Source organism: Pagrus pagrus, assembly GCF_965226575.1.
Source record: "Pagrus pagrus genome assembly, chromosome: 5".
NCBI lineage: Eukaryota > Metazoa > Chordata > Actinopteri > Spariformes > Sparidae > Pagrus > Pagrus pagrus.
Window position 1 is genome coordinate 15,734,914 of NC_140189.1, and position 23,781 is coordinate 15,758,694.

General features: G+C 42.8%; 2 protein-coding genes across 3 annotated transcripts; one reads left to right on the forward strand and one right to left on the reverse strand.

Annotated features, from left to right (window-relative positions):
• Nucleotides 1-1,874: 1,874 nt before the first annotated feature.
• On the reverse strand, nucleotides 1,875-4,525 carry fgf20b (fibroblast growth factor 20b). The gene is made up of 4 exons (XM_084352891.1): nucleotides 4,447-4,525; nucleotides 3,491-4,222; nucleotides 3,172-3,275; nucleotides 1,875-2,999 (listed from the first exon to the last, which is right to left on the reverse strand). Exons 2-4 carry the CDS (start codon nucleotides 3,780-3,782, stop codon nucleotides 2,754-2,756), a joined length of 642 nt encoding a protein of 213 aa, XP_084209017.1. The 5' UTR covers nucleotides 3,783-4,222; nucleotides 4,447-4,525; the 3' UTR covers nucleotides 1,875-2,753.
• On the forward strand, nucleotides 4,523-23,260 carry micu3b (mitochondrial calcium uptake family, member 3b). 2 transcript variants are annotated; one of them, XM_084352889.1, is made up of 15 exons: nucleotides 4,523-4,839; nucleotides 6,896-7,043; nucleotides 9,308-9,339; nucleotides 9,448-9,526; nucleotides 12,808-12,855; nucleotides 12,944-13,026; nucleotides 13,113-13,184; nucleotides 14,322-14,363; nucleotides 16,202-16,297; nucleotides 16,845-16,933; nucleotides 17,169-17,340; nucleotides 19,071-19,179; nucleotides 19,819-19,976; nucleotides 20,529-20,597; nucleotides 22,088-23,260. In XM_084352889.1, exons 1-14 carry the CDS (start codon nucleotides 4,606-4,608, stop codon nucleotides 20,595-20,597), a joined length of 1,431 nt encoding a protein of 476 aa, XP_084209015.1. In that variant the 5' UTR covers nucleotides 4,523-4,605; the 3' UTR covers nucleotides 22,088-23,260. The 2 variants fall into 2 exon arrangements, with proteins under 2 accessions (XP_084209015.1, XP_084209016.1); XM_084352890.1 differs by lacking the exon at nucleotides 16,202-16,297.
• The last annotated feature ends 521 nt before the right edge of the window (nucleotides 23,261-23,781 follow it).

Consider the following 23,781-nt stretch of genomic DNA (forward strand, 5'->3'; position numbering starts at 1 on the left):
CACCTCCCCTGTCTTCCCCAACGCAGCCTACTAAATATAGAAATTATGCTCTCTGATAATTGGGGGCAGACAACAAAGCCGGCTGTATTTCCACCCTCCTCCTCCTCCTGCTGCTGCTGCTATCCCCAGCTGACAAACAGCAGGCCTGAGATCAGAGTGTGAGAGGTTGAGTGCTCAGGGAACACCTGCGCTGTCTGACTGGACTGTGAAGATAGACACAGAAGATCACTGACTTCCACACCTGCCCGTGGACCCATGCCATATTCTCTCTCTCTCTCGCTCTCTCTCTCTCACACACACGCACTCACACACACACACACACACTTGATTGGGTTTCCTCGAGAGCCCTTTTAGGCCGCTGCTGAGGAGGTGATGAAAGTCAGGGAGCGTCCATTAAGCGTGTGAGACGGCCCTCCAGAGTGGGTGCGGATGAGGGGTTTAAGTGTTTTCAGTGAGGAGCCGCGGACCACCTGGAGGAGGTGGAGTAGGAGGAACAAAAGCATCTGTCTCAGGGCCAGGTAGACTCCGAAAACATCGGTTAAACAAGTGCCAAAGAGCACTTCTGGGCATCAGGTATCACAAGTCAGGATTTCCAGTGTGTTTAGAGGGATGACCTTCAAAATGGCAAAAGGGGGGCGGAGGGGGCTCTTAGATTCACACAAAGTCTGCTTTTCATGACCACAACTGAGACTCTTTGAAGGTAGTGCAACAGCAACAAAAAAACTATTGTTGTGACACACTCTTCAGCTGGGAAAGGTCGGAGCAAACTGTCCATCATTTTCACGCTTGTCAAGCTACGGAAAGACGAGCACCAACGGCATCTTTCCAGAAACAAGCACCAGAATCCTTTTTTCATGTAGCAGTAGGCTCGCGTGTGTTCACCTGGTGGACAGGGGATGTCCACGCGCACGCAGGTTATAATACACTCTGGGATGCTGTCATTAATCGACGACAGAAGCGCGTTGATGTTCAAGGTGTGCAGGTGGGAAAGCCCCACAGTATCACAGCGCAGACAGGAGAGAGTTGGCAGCAGGCTCCAACTCCCCGTATCGAGACACCCCCACTGGCTCGCCATCACACACACACACACACACACACACACACACACACACACACACACACACACTCACACACACACACACACACACACACACACACACACACACACACACACAGGCTGAGATCACAGGCTGAGCTTTTCATGCTTCAACACAGATCTTCCCCCAACCGTGGAGGAAACTGTGCTCAGATACATGAGATAAGACCTCTTGAAAATAAATCAAGAATTCAGCTGCTGTAAAATACTTGTTAGTTCTTAAATGATGGGACAGTAAAACAATCCTTCTATTAAACATTTTAACACAAACAAACAGAAATTGTGTGCAAAAAAGAGAATAAACTAAAAATGTCTTGGCCACCTTGACTTCCATCATAAGACGTTTCAACAGGTCTACTGACCTCAAACCGTCAGCAGAGGTTACTTCATCCTTATCGCTCTGACCTCCACTTTTATACAGCTGCTAATGCTGCTGGGCCCGAGCTAAAGGTCACATTTTATTTGGCCCCGATCGCGTCGTTGCGCAGCCTCGACATTCAAACGATTGAGGAGGGAGGCTTTGAAGTTTTTATGCCCGCACCAGGTCTACGACTCGTCCCTCGGCATAAGTGTGTCCATAAAGAAAGACAACATTGGTCTCGTAAGCAGGTTTATATGTTTAAACTCTGAAAGACAAAAGCAACCAGTAAAGTGTCCACTTGTTTAAAAATAAATATCGCTCTGTTGAAAGTAAAAATGTGCCTTTTTTAAAGGAAGTTTGGTAATAACTGGTCACATATCTTCATCTCTGACAAAAAAAAAAGCATTTTGATCACATTTTGAGCAATTTATTGTTTGTATCATCAGTTTGTTGACTTCAGATTCCTCCTGTAACACATGTAACAGTAGTTTGCTTGGAATTAATACGTCAACATTACAAGGATTTAAAAAGAGTTGATTCACAGTGGTCATATTGTGATTAAATGCATTTCAGATGTGGGGATCTTTTCCAAATTTTGCCAATATTTGTTGTCATATTACAAGTTATCACTAGCGGAGCTTGTTTTTCAGAATAAAAGACATAATGGTACAGTGTGTCAGTCTTTATATAATCGATACAGTTTCTAGTGGTTTCTCTATATTGCATGTATATAACTGTAAAAATATATTCTCAAATAAATAAATATATAACATAAATATATGTATCTAAAATGAATAAATAAATTGTTACATATTTTTTCTCTTTTCAAACAGGTCTACACACAGGTAAGAAATAAAAACAGAATTCCTTCAAAGTCCTTCTGAACAAACTACAGCTCTCTGACACCAAATTAAAAGTACCATTCATGATTCCCTCGGGCTCCACGTCAGCTGACCAGAGGAGACGCTCCCCGACCATCCAGCGCCGCTTCCCATCCCTCTCCTATTCCACGCAGGTACTTTTTAGGGTCGTCTATCCTCTAAAACAAACGACCCCCTCATGCCGAGTGTGCAGACATTCTCGCCTGTCTTCCTGGCTGCTGAGAGATGGCCCGTGCATTCCTACAAGAGGCCCCCGGACTGTACCTTTATCCCTGCTGCTCGGGCTGATGTCCACCAGCCTGCACCGGCCACATCATCCCCATGCCTGCGTCCCTCTTCTCTTCTCTTCTCTTCTCTGCTCCCTGCCTGCCAGGGCTTTAGCAGCTATTCCTGAACTGGACCAGGGCTCCGGGTCTCAGCTGTGTCCCAGGATATCCCTGTACAGTTCTGGCACACGGTCAGGGTCCACAGGCCTGGGCAGGAAGTGTGTAAATTTCTGGTGCCGCCTGGATTTAGTCCCATCCCTTGGTGTCCCGTCTTTATTTAATGCCACAAAGTAACGCGTCCCTTTGTCTCCGTGTTTGTAGAGGTTGGACGAGTACGTGTTGTACCAGTTCTCCTCAAACTGCTCCCTGAAGACACATTCGGCCGTGAGCTTCTCCTGAAAACAACAGGGCACAACATAAGACAAGTCCTGGCTGAAGACACGTTTCATTACTTCTCTAAATTTATCTTCCTGTAAATCAAATTCTCCAAATATGTGAAAAGAAAAAAGGCTGCATGCGCATCACCACAGGGATTTAGGCAGCATGAATAGGCGGAGGTGTACTTACAGAGCCATACAGCTCTCCTTTGTCGTTCATCCCCAGGTAGAGTCCACTGTCCACCCCTCTAATGCTTATCAACCCAACAGCAAGGCTTATGAACTCCAAAATACCTGGAGAAGAATAACACAGTTGTTCAGTTCAGACTTTGACAGAGATGAAAGAATCATATTATAGACGCTCAAAAGTTCAAATTCAACTCAACATTATAACAGGATTATATCATAAGATGGGTTTTTTAATCATTATTTCCTTGTTGCTCATTACTCTAATAATTTGGCCACTTTCTTCTATCTTTTGCTGCCAAAACAAATTGAATTTTATTTACCAAATCGACTGTGGTCCTTCCTCGTGCCTTGCACAGTGCCGTCCGGAAGTATTTCCAGGTGAAATCCAGTTCTGCAGTACAGCTGTCTCCTCCTGAGGATCCCTTTGAGGTGCGTTAAATCCGCCGTGGTGCTCCGGGACAGCCTGTCCCCGGGTATGAGGTGCTCGCCCAGCAGCGTCGGACTGTCCCCAAACGGGGTCAGCAGGAAATGGGACCCGACCTGTGCGACACCATCGATGCCGTGCAAGACGCCTCCAACTTCCCCCAGAGTGGCAGCAGCAGCAGCAGCCATCGCGTCAAAGCTCAGCGGGTAAAGTTCAGTGAGGAGGTCCGGAGGGAGCGCTCTTGCGTAGTAAGCCTACCTGGTTGCCACCGTCACTTACTGCATGTTTACGTCCACCTCCTCCGTTACTTAGCACATGCACTGATTCCTCCCCCCTCCTCACATGAAACACTCAGTAAACCTCCGCAGCTGCCCGCACCGATTCCTCCTTCTGTCGCTGCTCAGACAGCCCTCATGGTGCATACCTGTCCACAGCGGATGGTGATGCCTCAGTGGAGCCGGGCAGGATTGAGGAGTGAGGGCTGGATAAACGCTGCAGTGCAGGTAGAGGAGCTCCTGGAAGGTTTTCCGCTCAAAGTGGCAGGGGTGGTGAGGCAGGTGCAAAACCACAGGACGAGTAATGGGCGGGGCTGTCACAGTTGAGACGTGCCCTGGCAGATAGATTTTTCCTTCTCCCAAGGCATAAAATAAGAGACAGACAGAGAGAGGGAGAGAGAGAGAGAGAGAGAGAGAGAGAGAGTTGGTGGTGGGCTTGAACTGAGCACTTACACACTTTAAATTCAAATTAAATATGTAAACACGAAACATTTGACACTTTAAAAAGAGTCGAGACGTATTTAAGTGTTGTGTTTGCGCGTTTGTGCAAAGCTTTGAACATTTCCTTCACTCTCACCAAATCACGCCTTAAAATCCCCAAGCGACCTGAAATACCCACGGCATTTCTCGCGAGCTCGGAGCAGCAGGGCTCGAGCTGCTCTGCCCTGTCTGTGCGCGCGCGCGTCTGTGTGTGTGTGTGTGTGTTGGTGGTTACGACACCTTAGTGTAAACAGCCATGGCTGCCCTGCGCAGGCTTACACATTCACTCAGCTCCAAAACAGCGACGTTTGCGCCGCGGGAACAACGAAGCGGCTCGACGGCGACAAAGGTGCTGAAGGTGGTCGCAGCCGGAGCCTGCGTCACCGCCGCGGCCGGAGCCGCCTATTACGGCTCGGGCTCCGGGCTGAGGAGCCGCGTCGAGGCTCGGCTCCGTCATCTGCCGCTGCCGTCAGTTTCTGCCAGCGATAAGGTACAGTGGACATCTGTGAAGCTGACATCACTCGGCTGACACACGGTCACGCAGAAAAAAAACACCAGCAGCCGGTCAACACGCTCCGGTTTACGTGAACACTGACCGGAGCTGCACTTCCAACACAATTAGCTGACGTCATATAGTGCACGTGAAAGTACAATAAGGTAAATGTGTCGTCACCACGAGGAGCTGTCCTCGACCTTTGGTGCTGAAGTGGCAAAACGGTCAGCGGAAGTTCACAGAGCACGTGACCTAGACTAATTGCTGTCATAGCTGAAGGTTTTGCTGATATTTCTGCACGTATGAGGCATAAGTAATGTTCGCCTCAAGAAAACTAGGAGAAAATAGATATATCTATTCAATAATTATAATGTATTTACATATTTTAGGTGTTCAACAAAATAACAAGAACACCTGGCTGTGTTTCTTTTTTTATTTTTCTTCAAACCGCATCAGAAAGTTTTTAAATCAAATCTTGGTGACGTTGTTGATGTCAGATTTAAGATGTTCCTATTATTTAAGCCACCCTAGGTAGCTACAGGGGTGGACAAAATATGGCTGTGAAACATCTAGGATGGGCATTATAATATCATAAGTATAACTCCAACGAATTACTTTTTGAAAGTGAGCAATATATTGATTATTTATTTGAATAACTGATTAATTGTTTAGTCCAGAGAACGTCCAAAACTAGTGACATCACGACTTCCGAGAGCTCAGTGACTTCTTCGTTTGCTCGTTTTGTTCAAATAACGGTCACACACCAAGAGATATTCAACTTATGGAGACATGTAACAGCAAATCCTCACATTTGAGAAACTTGAACCAGTTGACAGTGTATCCGATCTATTTTAGAGCTGAAACGATGATTAATCTGTTTCATTCTACAAAAAAGATAAATAATGTTTGACTCAAAACTTCAGCAATACTTGTGGAATAAAAAACTACTTTGTTGTGAGACCTTTGAGAGGTTTTGTGACTGAAAGTCATAAAAATAGTAATTTGTTAGATCCCGGGACACCAGAGAACACTGACGTATTTTCTTGAAAAATGCTTCCCCCCCTCGTTATTTAAAGTGCTGTGTCTATTGAAATTAAAATAAAAAAATCATTATTTATCCCCAATTTCCAAAGGCAGACATAATAAAAGGAGGAAAATACACACAGTACATGTAAGACAATATGTAATGGACAAACAGTAATACATATGACAATATATGACAAACAGCATAATTGATACATTAATTGTTTAATCATTTCAGCAACAATTATTGGCTTTAAACAGGTTTTTTGCAGCATTATTGTATTTTTTTGCATTATGTCTGATGTTCAAGTTATTTTGTCCACCCACTGTACATTGTGTGTTTGGCCCTGTTAGCCTACATACCAGCACTTCTACAGTAAGTCTCTTTAGCTCAGACGTGCTGACATTGTTGACACCATTCTCACGGATCACAGGGGATGTAAACAAACATGTAAACCATGTAAACCAGGTCTAGTTTGCACTTGTAGCGACAGAAGATTCCTTGTTTCTAATCTAAGGGAACCTTGACTGGTGTCCACAGGCAGCAGGAATCCAGGGACACAGGAAACTGGACACTGGGACTTGGCGGAGGGGCTGACATTTGATGAGAGGTGGGGGTGGTTGGAGGGGGTTTAATGGTTAAGCAGAGGGGGGCACACATTCCCTGGGTGTTTGCTCTGTGCCCAGTGGACCTGGCACGGTGCCACCGGACAGAGAGATCCACTCTGTCTTCACCAGTCCAGCCTTCTGATCTGGCTGGGTTTGAACAGTTGTAGGGACATTATCTGGTGCTCGGGGATGAAAAGTAGGGCTGACATAACATGCGCCCCATTACTGAATTAAAGCTCGGGCCTCTTTGTTGTTCCCTGTGAGCGAGGCTTTTCGTGACAAGAAAAGCTTCAGTGGATTTCATAAAAAGCATCTTTCAGACAGTATTATCACTATTTAGATGAGTTGCAGTATTTCATGATGGTGTGTGTGTGTGTGTGTGTGTGTGTGTGTGTGTGTGTGTGTGTGTGTGTGTTTACAGGCGAGGAGCTATGGTCTGGATGATGGAGATGTGTACATGTCATCCTATGAAAACAGATTTCGCCTGTTCAGTTCAGTGGAGTGCGACGGCCAGCTCTACATGACGCCACTCAACTTCATCGAGTCCATCACTTTGAATGAACCCAAAAGTGAGTGTACTCCTATTACTCACAATCAATCAGCTAGTCCACTGACAATAAATTAATTAACACAATTTTTTTGACACCGTCTTAAATGTAAGGATTACTCCTTTCCCATCTGTCATCAGCGTAAGTTCAATGTTTTTGGTGTTTTGGATGTCACCATGGGATTTGTGAGTGTGAGCGATCAAACAATTAATCCTGGAAATAATCAGTAGATTGATTTGTGAAAGTAATCATTAGTTGCAGCCCTTCTGATGTTAAGCCCATTTTTGGCCAAATGGTTCCAGGAGCTTTGAAGCCACGAGAACTAAACTCAGGAAGTAAACGAGGAACCAAAGTCCAGTGTCTGAATTCCTGCTTGATTTCCACACATCTGACTAACGTTAAAGATTAGACAGATTAGAACAACACTGGATTAGATCTTTTGTGTCACAATATTCATACAAGAGAAAACATCAACGCGTTGTTCCTGAGTTCGAATGTAATGAATGGATTCAGTGGATACGTACAGAGCTTGTTTCTGTCTCCAAAGTCGACAAACTGCTGAGTGTTTTGAGAATTCGGGGGCCAGGTTGACGCCTTGAGCTCTTTCTCATGTTCCTCGGGCCAGTCCTGAGGAGTTTCTGCAGTGTGGCAGGGTGCATTGTCCTGCTGCAGGGGACACTGCCATGAGGAGTTGTACTTGGTCTGCAATGATGTCAAGTGGCATCTATGTGAATGACAGAACCCAAGACTTCCAATGAAAACATTGTTACGAAATGATCGCTGTTATTCACTTCAGCTGTCCCTTTATTGTTGTGGTTGATTGGTGTAATATCTGTACAGCAGTTGCAGAAGCCTGGACTTGATGTGTTTGATCAGTGAGCGACATTCAGCCCTGTAAACTCGTAAACCCGTCAGAAAATGCTGTCTCCAGAGAAATTACTTTTAGGGGAGGTCAGGAACTATGTGAGAGGAACCATATTTAATTCAGTTTCAATTGTTGAAGCACAAGTTGTTGAGTTTAAGAAGGTTCCTGGGTTCCTATAAAAGTTCCTGTTCCTTCAGTTTCCCTTTGACTGTCTATAAATGAGTGCTAAAATTAGTTTCAAATCTTTGCTATCAATAATTTTTTAAAGAAGGTGGCCTCTGACTCTGTAATGTTACACTGCCTTTCTAATCTTTGTAGCTCTTTGGAGATATCAGCCACATTTGCCATCAGCCAGTTGCCTAATTACACTTCCGTCAAGTGATCAGATAAACCCCCTGCTCCTTCATCCTCAATACCATGAGATTGAAAAACAACCCACTGTTGTTGTTTTGTCCTGGATCTTGTAGCTGAAGGCCCGTGAAGTGTCATCGGACAATAAGTTGTGGCTTGAAGAGCCTCAGTCATAACACCTGCATAAAGATAGACATCTTTACCAGCAACCCCACTTTTATGGCTCATTTATGTGGCAACAACCTCGCAGAGAGCCAGAGAGACCAAACAACTTAGCATGGATGTCATAAATGTAATGATAAGACATTCTGATTATGATTTTAGGTGTGTGGCCTGCTGTAATCTTTTAGATATGTCTTCGCTGGCAGCTAATGAAAAAGGAAAATAAGGAGCACTAATGTGTTAGCATACCGTGCGTCATTGTTCTCTGGTGGCTAATGGCTTGAGCAATCATGGTGTTTTAAGGCCATATAATAGCTGTAAAAATGGATGTGTTTTTCTCATTCTTATAGACGTTTAGGAAAGCCTTGGACGTGCCCACTTATGGTTTAATTTTAGAGACATTACGCAGAGGACGGTGGAGTTTAGAAGTGAACCATTTGAGTCAAAAGTTAAAGTGCTGTCACTTAAATAATTCATATTACATCCATAAGCGTTTGCAGGCTATGAAACATTAATAGAAAGCATCAAATACATGAACATTGAGGACGATATCCTCCTTTTATCTCCACATGCTCACTCAGACACCTCACTGTGGAGGAGAGCAGGCCATCACAAGGCAATCATAATCCCAGCTTTAGACGCGGGCTTTAAAATGTGTCGCTGGAGGGTTATTGTCACTGTTATCGATGTGATTTTTTTTTACAACGCGTCCACCTTATCTTCTGCTTTATTGACCAATGGAATGTGTTCACGGAGATAAACAGCTTGTGTTTCTGTCCACGTAAACACCAGTTTTCACTTTTGTTTCCTGGTTCTGTATTCCTAACACAGAATTCACCTTTTAAATGTATTATTACGAGTCAGGTGTCATTTATCATCCGCTAACTGTTAACCTTGTTTTGTTTAGGTAGCAGAACAAGGAAGTCCCTCACCACAAAGGTGAGCAGAATCTACTCTTCATCCTGTAAAACCTCCAACAAACACTGCATTACGTCGCGATTAACTGGGAATTAGAAATAAGTGAGTGATTTTCTTCTATTCTCGCAGGATTTAGACAAGATGCTGGCTGATACCCCACCTGTTTGGAAAGGATCATCTAATCTGTTTAGAAATCTTCGTGAACGAGGTGAAGTAACCCGCCACATAAATCCATTGAATTTAAAGTAATTCCCCTTTATGCTTTTATTTTTTCAAAGGCCTCTATGTCCCGTTCACAGTGTGCTCTGTTGTGCATGTCGACCTCATATAATCCAGTGAGTGTGTTGTAAAAACTATCTTATCTCTCCATCAGTCTGGCAACATGTTTTAGATTTATTCTCAAGTAACCTCTGCAGGAGGGAATGCTCCATTGATAATACACATAATTGTCTTCCCTGCTTTCTCTGCTAAAAATGCCCAAAGTTTGCTGGAAAGAAGTATATAATTTGGTGCTAATTATAGGGAGAGGAGGAATTTACTTGGAAGAAAAGCTCATTTTAAGCCAAAGCTTGACCGATACTGGATTTTTGGGGCCCATGCCAATACAAATATCAGGAGGTGGAAAATTTTGATATTGATGTATCGGCTGACATACACACATTTTGGAGCGAGCCTCAAATGTAGTTATCAAACACTTGATAAGTATTTGTAACAGCGGCAGGATATTTTACAGTTTAACAATAAACTTTTAATCTAAAATGACATGAACATGACATGAAAGAGTAAACTTACCATGAATTTGATAATTATAAATTATCACAAGAATCTGTTTCTGCATTTTAAGCTCTTAAAAAAACAGTTTTCATATTGCTCAGTAAACGATACCAATACCAATATATAAATCATGAAAACATCATGAAACAAGAATTATTCATTTGTTTTTGGAAACTTTATTGCCCATATATGTGGAACATATGCTTGTTTGTAGACACATTTCACAATTTTGCATGTTTACCTGAGCTGACTCTAGGTGTCATTATCAACTAATTGGAATTAATTAATTTAAAGTGTATTTTTTCAGAAAACTTCTCAGAGACTGGAAATTGCTCAAAACTTTTGGACGATCAAAATAAAGGCTAATAATGTGTTTAATGGTGTTCCTGTTAACATCCAGCCACTAAATGCAGCACTCCATCTTCCCCCTTCAGCCGGTCTTGTTTGAATCATCTGCCCACTCAAGTGGTTGTCTGATTGTTGCACTGCCTAACCTTGCATTAGCTAGTTCACCCACTTTTATGTTTTTTGACACTTGATGCTGACGAAACACAGATACCCCGTGACACCAGCTGTGTCATACTATTGGTTGACAAACCTTGTTAGAAGCTGGAGCCACCATTCTTACACAGACATAAACAAAACAATCATTTCGGACCCCACAGTTTATTTTAGATTATTAATTCATAATCATAATAATGTTTTTCATGAAAAGATATACTTTTGTTCTACACCTTTCTACAAGCTCTGTAGTTGTATTATTTTTCAAATTTGATGACCTTTAAGGGAGTTCATGAAATAACTCTCATTCTTCATTCTTCACCTGCAAACCTCAAAGGAACAGTTCACCCAAAAATCAAGAGTGCATATTTTTCCTCTACAAATACATCACAGGTTATTTTGGTGTGAGTTGAAGAGTTTTGGAGATATTTGCCGAAGAGATGTCTGTCTACTCTCCAGTATAATGGGCCTAGATGGCACTCGGATAGCACACAGTTGCTAAAGCGCACATCTGAAAAATGAACAGCAATGTCTCTTTGCAGAAATCATAGGTGCACACTTCCTTCTAGGCAGGTGTACTTCTGGAAAAAGATGTTTTTTTTTTTGGTGGCACCACGAGCCAGTGCCATCTACTTCCATTATATTCATGAGATGGCAGACATCTCTACAACTGCAACTCAAACCCTGTAGTGGATAAATAGCAACAGAGGTAAGAAGAAAAATGTGTGTTTTTGATCTGGGGGTGAACTGCCCCTTTAATTCAAACTAAAGTTGCATGAATAAAATGAAGTTGTCAGCGTGAGTGAAGATTTTTAAATTTTCCCACCTGGGCCTGCACACTCCCGCTCCGCAGGTCATACGAGCCAGTGGAGCATCAGATCTCACTGTTCTGCTCTCTCCTCTGTTGCTTTAGCTAAGTGCCAATGCCGGGATTTGGGGCTTTTAATCCTCCTGTTAAACGTTGCGGCTTTGTCAGGAAAAAAAGGACTGGATTGATCTGTGAACAAAGCGCTGCTTTAGAGAATGAGGGAGCTGTTTGAACCCAGCTATGTTGAGACATGTCCCACTGGCCACCCCCCTGATCACCACGGACATTATGAAGCCTAAGAATGGCATTGGATTACATCTCCGGGACTGCCACTCTGTATGAAGTGTTTCTGTGGAATTCTTTGTATTGTCTAACAACATCTACTTGAGCTCTGAGGCTCACAGGGAGGAGGGAGGGGGGCGGCTCCCTCCAGGACTGAAGGTGTGTGGTATTGGTGAAACATGGCTGGAATCTTAAAAGTTTTTTTTCTCTCTTCAACCCATTTAAGCTTTAAAGGCTTTGAAGCTGGAGATCTGCTGTCATTATAGGGCTGTACCTGCCAAACAGAGAGAGCTGGGGCGAGAGGATGGAGCACTTCGCGTGGGGATTTTTTTGATGAACTTAGTCGAATGGCACGCATTGCTAATTCTCTTTCACCCCTCAGCCTGTACATGTGTTTCACTGACTTCTACATCTTGTTAGCAGCAGAGTTTAAGCCTCCAGGGCAAATGTAGAAGTAAAAATGACATCTCTGTGTGCTAGTTTTGTCCCTCTCTCTGGAAATATCTCCCTGCAGCAAACCCTCTACCTGAATTCTTTTCCCATAACACCACGAGCACTCACCCAGAACTATCTGCGCTCGATTCTCTATCTTCCCGAGCAAACAAAAGCTTGGGAATGCTTTCAGAGTCAGAGGGGAGAAGCCTCCCGAGTCGACTGAGATGTCTCCTGACACTTACTCTTCCCTTCTCCGTGTCACACAACAAAGGGAGCTGAAGGACGCGACACAAAACCTGAATCGGCCATTCTCAATCAGTGACAGATCACTTGAGAATGTATTACACCTTGTTACCCAAACACGATCAGAAGCCGTGGGCCTTAAATTTGTTTGGGTTTGTGTCCAGATAGGTCAGCTCAGTTGTAAAGCCTGTGTTTGTGTGAGGGGAACACCAAGCATGAAGGAAAAGGCACCTTTTAAGATGTTATCAGTGAGCGCGAGAAGATTACTCTTGTCTGAAGGCGTGCACTGTTTCTTCGGATGGCTTATTCATCTCGGGCGGATGACTTTGAACATCTGTAAACATCTTGAGCTAACTGGTTAATGCTGTTTGATGCTGTTCTGTGTGGAAAAGGGAACATTTAGGTTTTCGTTTCCCAGCTTGACAAATCTTTATTTTTTTTCCCAGGTGTCATCAGTTACACAGAGTACCTCTTCCTGCTCTGCATTTTAACAAGTCAGTATTTATTTTAAGCAGAATTATCTTTAAAATGATTTCGAGTTTAAAAGGTGTCTCATGTGATTCTTGTTTTGTTTGATTTCAGAGCCCCATGCAGGCTTCAGGATCGCTTTCAACATGTTTGATGCAGATGGGAATGAAATGGTGGACAAAAGGGAGTTCTTGGTGGTAAGAGCCCCTTCTTGAAATTCAGGTATTGTTAAATGCATTTGATCCGTTACATTCGGCATAATAACTTATCATCTTCTCACCAGCTGGGAGAAATTTTCCGTAAGAAAAAGGACAGAAAGGAAGTTGCTGAAGACGTGCAAAGATTTGACCAGCAGGTATGATTTGCTTTCAAATGCTTTTTAACAGTTATTAAAGCTGCTGTAATCAGTTTTTTATACTAACAATGTAACAAATGACTATGCATAAAGGTGTTGCTGGTGATTATTAACCCAGTCATTGCAGTTCCCCTCATCTTTTTGTTTTTTAGCCTCTTTTGCCCATTGTTTTGGTCTATTGTGTGCAAATTCCAGCTTCAACCTTGGGGGTGTTTGTAAATCCAATCTACTGCTCTCCATGTTTGTGTGTTTCCCCGGTGTCCACCTGTTATTCTAACCATGTACCCGCTGACTGTTTATATGCGGTATTTTTTTCCTCATGTAAGTTGCCAAAGACACTACCAGTTACCACATTACTGTTGTTTGGTCCTATAATGTTGCTTTGCGGGTCATTTCTTTTATTTGACGAGTGAAGGATCTGTTTAGCTGTCAGACTGTGAACACCATCAGACCGACATGCCCCCGCTCCGCGGCTCCGGCTTATCCATTCACACAGACGCTGGCTCGCCTCTGCTGCGACTCTGATACTACCTCCGGAGGCGGATGAGAGCCGCAGCGAAACTGTTCCCCCTCTCCGCACCTGAAACTTTCACACAGAGGACGATGCGGAGAATCGGCGCATGATTCCTGTACTCAAAGGGCAGCGTGAATGGGGCTAGTGTCTTACATGACATGACATTACACTTGCAGAGTTCCTAGATAGAAGACAGGCTGCACAGAGGTTAATGTGGTCATACAGGGTAAAACATGCCTGAGGCTTTCATCTCTTTAGGGCCATCTTAAGCTGCATGCAGGTGGATGTAAACAGGGAGAGCTGAATGGAGCGATAAGAGCAACTCTTTGAGGTCTTATCGCACAAACACAACATGGAGGAGCTTACTCTGCCAGGACAAACGTTAGCATCTCTGGACGGTCTCGCATTAATCTGAAGCCCGTATGAGCTTCAAAAAGATCATTAGAATGGGTACTCTAGATTTGGAAATATAATGATGCTTTGCAAGAAGACAGAGCTGAAGATGAAGACAGCTACAACTTCAATCGACAGCTTAAAAACTCATTTCCATCCATCTTCCTGCTCTAAAATACTTTGTGAATTATAAATGAGTCTCCTCTTTCTGATCTCTCTTTGCGTTTCAGAGCCTGCAGCTGTACGGTCATCACAAATCCCAGCCGCACACTGTATGTATTGTTCTCTCTCCCTGAAGGAAAAATGAACTGTTCTGCTTGTTGCATGTATTTTTGGCATGCGCTCCCCCTAACCTGACAATGTTTTTGCATAGTGAGTTAGCACAGAAAACACACATGTATCTCAGGGGCTGACACCGCCCGTATTTGTGTCTGTTAACACCAGATAACCTCATTCACACTCACTGGAATTGAAACAGACCACTGTGCGCTTCAACATTATCTGACATATTGTCTTTGTGTGTGTGTGTGGTAGTATAGGGGGTGCACCGCAGATGATTTATGTTCTCGCCTTTTGTCAGCGTCGGGCAAGAGATTCCACTTCAAAAAGCTCTTACCTGAAGACTGACAACAGCTTGCCCAGACCCCCATGTTTTATTTTTACAGTTTCTTGAGGAGTGGTATTTTGGTTCAGGTTACCTTTTGTGATGGGTTTGACCATGAAGATGCCAGTCAGAGAGGAGAAGCAGCACTGTGAGAAAACATTTAACACACACACACATAGAGAAGAGCCTCCAGCTAACAGAGGGACAGACCCATCTTTTCAGAGCGCTGTTTGAAGACTTTCCCTTGAGGTGTGTCTGTTTTGTTTTGATTCCTCCTGACTTACTGTAGGTAACTTTCCAGCAAAAAGTTCAAAAGTCAAACCTTTTCAAAAACACATAACAGGCATGTCTTCAGTGCTGCGGTTGGGCTTTCCCCAGCAAATTCTAATTACAAGTGTATCAGGATCTTTTCATGGGATGAGATGGGAACAGCGCGGCGCATTAAAGAGTTGTTCCGTAATTAGCTGTGGGATCATGTCGTAAATCTCTCTCTCTGGTGAAAAGCGACGAGGTGCAGAGGAAGAGCTGTTTTATCAGCTGTCTCACAATCCCCTTCAAGCGAAATAAAAAAAAAAAAAGTAAGATAAATAAATATTATGAAATGGAACAAGCCATTCCTAAGAACGCGTGTCGTCGTCGACTTGCTGTTTCTGGTTGGTCACATGAGAAACATCTTGACTGAAAGAACAGATTGAGAGCGAGACACACCAACATGGTTTATAACTGCGAGTTAGAAATCCAAGTGTTTCCTTACTACTCGATTTCCTGTGATCTTTTTATTGCACATGGCCCCAATTACAAGAAAATTGTTGTTGACAGTTGTGTTTCAGTGCAGCTGTAGTTATAGTAGTCCCACGCAGCTGGGAGACTGCAGGGAGCAGCGTAAACTGTAATAACAATAATGATTGGTTAATCCAAGATCAGGAGCGTGACCTCATCGAGAAAAATAGCAGAGTGGCTTCTTTACTCGGAAACCCTGAGCAGGAAATGTGTTGGGGTTTTGTGTGTTTTAGCTTATTGATCAAATCTGCAGCGTCATCTTTTATATTTAGACTTACAATCTCAGACTAAATTGCTCCAGAAAAAGTTTCCCAACAGTAGAGAGGTGTCTGATAACCTGCATTTACCTCACTGAGTAGCATCAAATGATGATGGCCTGGGTGGGATCAGTCACATAGTTAACCTGGCATGAATCACCCTTTAGCTCTCACGCCCTGCATGCTTTGTCCATGTGTTAGCTGTGTTGGCTCGGTGTCCTGCCAAGAGGCTGCATGCATCGCTGCAGAGCAGGCTCACGTCAGGGCTGATGGGCCCCTCAGATACACCGCTGTCAGCTCCCGTCTGAATGTCTGTCCCTCCTGTCTGACTTTTTGTCTCCTGCTACATTTGTCTGACTCTTCTGTCCTCAGTGTGCATTGTCCATGTTTGTCCGTCTTCCTTTTTCCTAATCTCAGTTACATGTGTGAGATGTATTTTCTAACAGCTGTGCTCCAACTGCTGCTACAGGTTCTTAAAAAAGGCAGTCAGCATGTGGAGGCCCGGGGCATGTGGGATGTTCTGAGACGTGGCACAAGTCAAGTTCTGTTTTCTGATCTCACTGAGGTAGCCAGATATTTCTTCATTGCTTTAGTTACTCAGTAATGATAAGCACCAGGTTATGATTGACTTAACTGATTTGTTTCTCATAAAAACTCCTGTAGGTTCCCTGTTAGTGAGCACTGGGGAGCAAGTTATAGATGTACTCACAAAGAGCTCCTCTATTTTTTCCTCTGTAGCATGTTTAATGAATCTGTTGCATGGCACGTCTTCGTATCGAGCAGGTTTGGTTTCAGGCACAGTGAAAAATTAAGCATTAACTCTGAGTAACTATTCAATAGCAGAATCTGGGTATGGCCATTAACTAACATCTCTACTTTCAGCATGTTGAATCAAAGTCATTGTTAATGTTTACCAGGTGTTACCATGATACGCTTGTATGTAACAAAACAGCTCATTCTGACTGCTCAAACTGAAGACTTTACTCAATATTTGACTGAACCATTGCTGTGATTAGCTCCATTTATTTGACTATATAGAACATATTGCATCTGAGGTGGATATTTAAAGCTATGAGGTGTAATAATGCACTCACTTTTTCCCTCTCTGATAGCAAGTGGTTGAGAAAACAGAGACAACACTTCTGGTGCATTTCTTTGGGAAAAAAGGCAAAGCTGAGTTGAAATTTGAAGATTTTTACAAGTGAGTTGAAACACCTTTTTCTCTGCTCTGTGATAAATCATGGTGTCCCTGAGAAAATCATTATCTCACACTGTAATAAGGTCGTTAATCATTTTCATACCACGCTGAACCTCTTACCGCTCAACCTTTAGTGGTTTTGTTTGTGCCTACGTTAAGTGTTCCTTTGTGCATGCGAGTTTCTGGTGGTGGTGATGGCGTTTCCTGTCAGCAGCTGCCGTCCGTCTCGCTTCTCCAGGTTCATGGACAACCTGCAGACAGAGCTGCTTGAGATAGAGTTCCTCTCCTACTCCAAAGGCCTGCCCACCATCAGTGAGGAAGACTTCGCTCAGATCCTCCTCCGCTACACCAACGTGGACGACGTCAGCGGGTATTTGGAAAATGTCCGCCACAGCATGCCGGACGAAAAGGTTCGCCTTTTTTTTTCTCCTCAGATTCACTCTGTTATCACTTGTTACCTCTGACAGCTGTAATTCCTCATCTCAAAGTACACGGGGTAGATGCAATAACAGTAACAGCTTACATAATGATGTAATCCCATATAACATCAACAACTGGAGCTTCAAAAAATGCAGGAGACCTTGATGAACTTCTTTCTTCAGCAGTAGAAGATTCACAAATCTTGTCGAAATAATTGAAGGTTCAGTGTGTAGGATTAAGGAGGATCTATTAGCAGAAATGTAATATAGTATTTATATACTAAAACTAAGAATAATTTTTAAAAGGAGCAGAAGGAGCGGGCCCTATTCTGTGGGGTTGAATGTTGCACCGCCATGTTTCTACAGTAGCCCAGAACAGACAAACCAAACACTGACTCTAAGAGAGGGCTTTTCACGTGTTTTGCATTTTAAGTGGCCATCATACAGGAGGGTGAGGCGAGGGGTATTCGGTTGGTTGCAATGTAAAATCTCACCACTAGATGCCACACATTTCTACACACTAGAACTTTAATTGGATATTTTTTCCAGGGATTAAAGGGCAACAGTCCAACATTTGGGGCAATAAGCTTTTTTTTTTTATAAAAAAAAAGGCAAATTGACATTTTTATATTTTGTTTTTTGTACAGCTAAAGCAAACAAAGAAAATACTTTATAATGTGTAATTATTGTGTAAAGGTGCTCCCAGAGAGATGCTTACTTTGGAGAGAGTAAAGCTAGCTCTGTCCCCCTGTTTTCAGTCTTCATGCTAAGATAAGCTAACAGCCTGCTGGTTATCATATTTAGTTCACAGACATGAGTGATAATGGAGGTAATTGGTTTCCTGACTTTTTTAAATTAATGAACAAAGCTCATAATCTGAACATGAACTGCAGCAGGTTTTACAGATGTTTAAATATCGGGATAACAGCACTCGTTTACAGTTGCTTCAATTGTTTTGTGTGAGTATGGGAGTATTTCCGTCGTCTGTTTATTTGAATACCGCTCTCTGAATTAGCTGCTGAGTGAGGCATCCTCATTTTAGCTTTAATGTGTTTTTCCTCTTGGCTCACTGACCCGCTCCTCAGCCGCCTCGAGTAGCCTGTTGCTAGATCTCCATTATTATCAAGTGGGTCTCCTCGTTGGGCTAAGAGATATTTTATGGCCCTCACCTTGTTAAAACAGCAAAGCGTCACAGATTAGTCATTACTCCATTTGTTCGGCTGTGTGCGTTGCCTGTTTGGTGGGGCCCTGGGCGAGAGAAGCAGCTAGTAGCTGCGAGATGGTTGAGTGGACATCAATAGGCTCAGTGTTTGAGTCATCAGCCAAGCCTGAGATGTTTGGGGATTCATCACTTTTGTTGTTTTTGTTTATTCAAGTATCAGGTTAATCTGCCATAGAAAAGTCTGCAAACGGGCTGACCTCTCACCAAAAAGCTACAGTCCTCCCCCCGCCGCTGACAGCTCAGCGTGTCCATACTGCGCGGGGAAAATCCAGCAGTGTATACTTTGTGTGTTTGGGTGTGTTATCTATCTGATGGCTTCAAGGTCCCACACACACTAAAGGATTCCCCCCAGGATGAAAGACACATAATGTGTTGTGTGAACTGTAGCGCTATCCTCCACTGTGTTGACACATGCAGCAGTTTGCTTTATGTGGCACTTCATCATTTCTCAAGCTTTATGTTTCAGAAATAAAGTCATCATTTTATTGTCTCTTTGCAGGGAATCACCTTTGAGGAGTTCAGGTCCTTCTTCCAGTTTCTTAACAACCTGGAGGATTTCACCATCGCCATGCAAATGTACAACTTCGCCAACCGCTCTATTGGTCAAGGTAAAGCCTCAGTTTGTAGTCACACACATAATAGTTGTATAACACTTTAACTGGAGTCACTGGATAGTTTAGTTTTATTGTTTTTCCTTCTCATAATGTGACAAATTAGTTAAATGCATGGATATCTATGAGAGTAGGAGCTCCGCTCCAACAAAAACTCGACCCAGAATAAGAACTGTTAACTTTTGGTGCCGATCCAGATGAAGGGAAGAATCCATTTTTCTCACTTTCTTCAACATTGTGAGATAGGAAGTTTGTTAAAAAAGGGAATAATGCACGGATCTTGATGAAAAAAATCAGGCCAGTTTAAGTGGCTGGTATCTATGAGTGAGTACAAAAAAGGACTGTTGGGCATTGGTGGAGGTTTGTGCTATACTGAGTGCCAGTCTCGTTATAAAGCCCTTATTTTTATTACAATACATATGTATAAAAAATAACAGAAAAAGGAGATGACTGGCTGCTCTATGCAACACAATGCAGACACAAATTGTGCTGCGTGTTCCCTCTCCAAACACTGATATCACTTTGATTTTAGTCTTATTCCAAGCTGAATTGTTAAAGGTAGTCGGATGCTGCTCTCCTCTTAACATGAGTTGTTGTTTACTTCTCACCTGATCACCTGCTTGTCTTCGCTCTCAGAGGAGTTTACCCGCGCCGTCTACGTGGCCACGGGCATCAAGCTGACCCGCCACCTGGTCAACACAGTCTTCAAGATCTTCGACGAAGATCGTGATGATAAACTCAGCCACAAGGAGTTCATCGGTGTCATGAAGGACCGGCTGCAACGCGCCGACGGGGTGAGACAGCAGCATATAAACGCCATCTGTTTCTGTTTGATGTCACTGAAGGTGACAGAATAAATGTGCTCAGTCGGCCTTCTCTCCTCCTCCCTCGTCAGTCTGGGAGGGCAGCAGAAAGAGCTCAAAGACGGACACATGGATGCAAAGTCAAGTCAGTTTAGCAGGTTAAAGAGAAAAGGCAAATATGGGTCGGTGCTGAGCACAGAAATACATGTTTGTTTTCAAAACAGGGTACTTTAACACAATTAAGCCCACTTACGCAGCTATTAGCATCACAAACACCACCTTTCCTGTTTAATTACAACATTCAGTCAGCACTAATTATGTCACTTTTTTCTTTAGGTAGTGGTGTACTTAAATACCTCCATACCATAATGTCTAAATTACACTGCTGCCACTTTTTATTACTGAAACACATCTCACCACTGAGCTGGCGATTAGTGAGTTTTGTGAAATTATACTGCCATCTAGTGGGAGCTCATGAAACTGGTCTTCTCATAGTATTTCCCTCTGTCTCTTACCCCCACACACCTATTTCTGCACTCACAGGGCGTCAGAGGGGAGGAGAAGTTCACCTCTTTTAAGTCCTGCATGAAGAAGGAGCTCTCAAGCAAATAGGTAAATATTTTTCTCACACTGTCAACATTAAGAATAAAGACATACTAACAATGTTTAATATGAGGTTAAAAATGCAACGTTGTTTTTAAAAAACTGTTCCCTAACAGTTCCCAGGCGCTCTATCCCAGTGTACGGTCAGTCTGTTCAGATGTGTTGTGAGGCCCACAGTCTGCTCGACCCGAGCATTGAGTTACACTGTAATATTAACGCCTGATCAACTGCCACCAGATACCAGCTTAAGTCTGCATACATGAGCAGTGAGCAGTGCAGTTTAAAGCCGTATAAATGTTTCAAAGGAAATGCACCTCATGGGAGAGGGCTTGATAATCTTCCCTGATAAATCTTTGGAAAGGACTCGATATGGATGTTTTTGAAAACAGTGCTGCTACATGAAAATATATATTTATTTATATTTATATTTTGAGAATTTCAAGAGACAAGTGACCTCCGTTTAGCCTCATTATTGTGAGATTTTGATCAGAATGTGAGAGCAGTAAACAGTTAATATTTCATTTTAAGTGCAGCATTTGTATTTATCAACAAACGTGTAACCTTGACAGCAGCTAAAGGAACATTTTGCTTTCCTGGCAAAAGTTGCATGATTCTCAAATCTGTCTTTTGAATCTTCAACCAGCAGCTGATTAGCTTAGCTTGGCACAAAGACTAGAAACAACAGGAAACAGCCATCCCAGCTCTACCCAGTGCTAACAAAATCCACCTACCAGCACCTGTAAAGATCACTTATTTGTCAGTTTTTGTCGAGTTGGAAATGAGACTCAAATATCAACTTTACTTAGAAATGGCACCTTTAAAGAATGAAAATAACACAATAACAAATAAAATGCAACAGCATTTTTATGTCAATTAATTTTACTTTTAATTCTCTGAAAACAACGCAGAATAATTTGCCATCTATTGTAAACTAGCGTAAAATCCGTGTCATAAAGTTATATTGATCGCTTTCACTCATTCAGTAATGTTTTGCCCCTGCCCTTCGGAGAGTCTGAGCACAGCCTTTGTCTGTCAGCCTCTCGATGGGGACTGAAACAGTGCGACCACTATGATTGACAGAAAAATCAACGTGGCAGATTCTTTCTTTTAAAACTAAGAAACAGACATTTGTCAAAATATTTTTGCCTCTCACAATTTCTCAGTCTGTTACTCTGTCACTATTTGTGAGAATTACAGCTGGTTGCTGCGAGTCGCCTGTACACTGAAAACCCACAGCTGTAGTAAATATGCTGAGGACCATATTTATTTCTGCATACTTGCAGAACCACTGCAGCTCTCGCACTCCATGGCAGTTTGATTAAGAGTTTCTGTTTCTCTGTAGTCTGATGTACTGTTTTTGCTCAGTATCTTAATTCTGCTATGTAATATAAAAGAAAGAACAGGGTGCAGTTTAAAGTAAGAACAATTCACATAATTCATCCTGTCTGCAGACAGCAGTGTCACATGTATTTATCATCGTCTCTCTGTTTTGTGTCCAGGTGAAAATCCCATCATCTCTGCATGTCTCACAAACTGGACAAGCCGTGCCTCCTCTGTGTTTTCTACCAGGACAGGCGGGTTAACGCATGTCGTGGCATCTTATTGCACTTTGTTAGACGTTTTTAAAATAAACAGGATGTGGCGCAAACAGGAAGTGGTCAGCTGAGTGGGAAGCTGTCAAACAAACAAGACTGACCCTTTATGATCTAAACAGGAAAATCCACTTAACTCAGTGTTTCAGGAATCTGAATTGGACTCAATAATTTGTCTTACTGCCTCTAAACTATTAATTGATTCATGTACTTGTAAATATATTTATCCCTTTACGGTTGTTGTTAACACTGATTTTATTTATTTATCTAAAAGTCCAACATTGTCTTATTGCTGCTTTGCTTTGTTCAGGCTGATTCTCCTTTTTGTCCCGCATGGCTGCATTGCACACATACTTTGTCCTTCTGTCGGCTCTGCAGCCCCCTGCACGGATCAGCTTAGGACAGCACCTCCCCTCCTCCCTATCCACCTCCCCCTCCCCCTCCCCCTTCTCCTCTCTCCCGAAGCGCTGCAGCTAAAAACCCTCCAGGATCCCCCAGGGGCAGGAGGCCTGAAGCAAACCCAGTCTGTGGCTTTTTCACTGTTTAACTACGGGCAGCTAACAGCGTTAATCATTTCTTGGCTAGTAAAGACTAGTTCTGTTTTCATGCCACTGGCAGCAGAGACCTCTTTATAAATAAATATGCAGAATACAGAAGCCATATGTTTGTTCCACTCTGGGGACACTCAGCTGAAATAAGTGTTGGTTTTAACGGAGCAATTTATAAAAATGACCCTCCCTTTAGGCTCTGTAAGGAAGAGTTTACACTTCTTTATCTTCTTTATAGAAATCCTCTCTTAAACTCCTGTTCACTCTTACTGAGTGATGCTGTTGTTTCCTGGTGTAATGTTTGCTCTGGACGGGGTGTTTTACATGTTACATGCTTTACCAGAATAATGGGTTTGTATTTCAGGCCACTTACTGTTTATTTTGGATGTTTGGATTAGTTAGTCTACCTCTTGAAGAGTTTTGGAAACTTCTCTCCATATGTGCTTCTTTTAAATCAGGCCTTGACTGTTACGCTGACATTGAGTGTACATGCATTGATAAAGACATGGTACAATAAATATAACGTAAAATATTTGGGTTCTTGTTTATTTTGTCCTCTCTCGCACACAGGCCAACAGTGTCTTGCTTTGTAGCAGTTATAATCACACACTTCAGACAAACCTTTTCTTTGTGTCTACACTGGACTGATGGCGGGAGCACAGAAGAATAAATTAGCTGCTTTATTTCTCAACCCGAAGGCAAATCATTAACCGTATTAATCATCAGGAACCCAAGGCTGTGTGGGTGTACAAGACTTTAATCAGGGACATTTTTTTAATCTTTAAATGATTAATTCAGCAGGGTAATATTTTGCAGTCTCGTAGTCTAATCCTGCACTTCTTGATGTGAGATCAAGGAGATCAAGGACTCGGTAAAAGATCCCTGAAATGTGGGGAAAAGTAGAAGTTACAGCTGTTTTTAATGATAGAATTTTCTGATCTTTACCTGTTTTTGTGTGAAGGAAATTGAACGGCTGCACTTGTTTGCCCATCGTATCCATGCAATGGCAAGTACCAGTAGTTTCCACCACTAGGAACAATCCTCTGAAGGGGG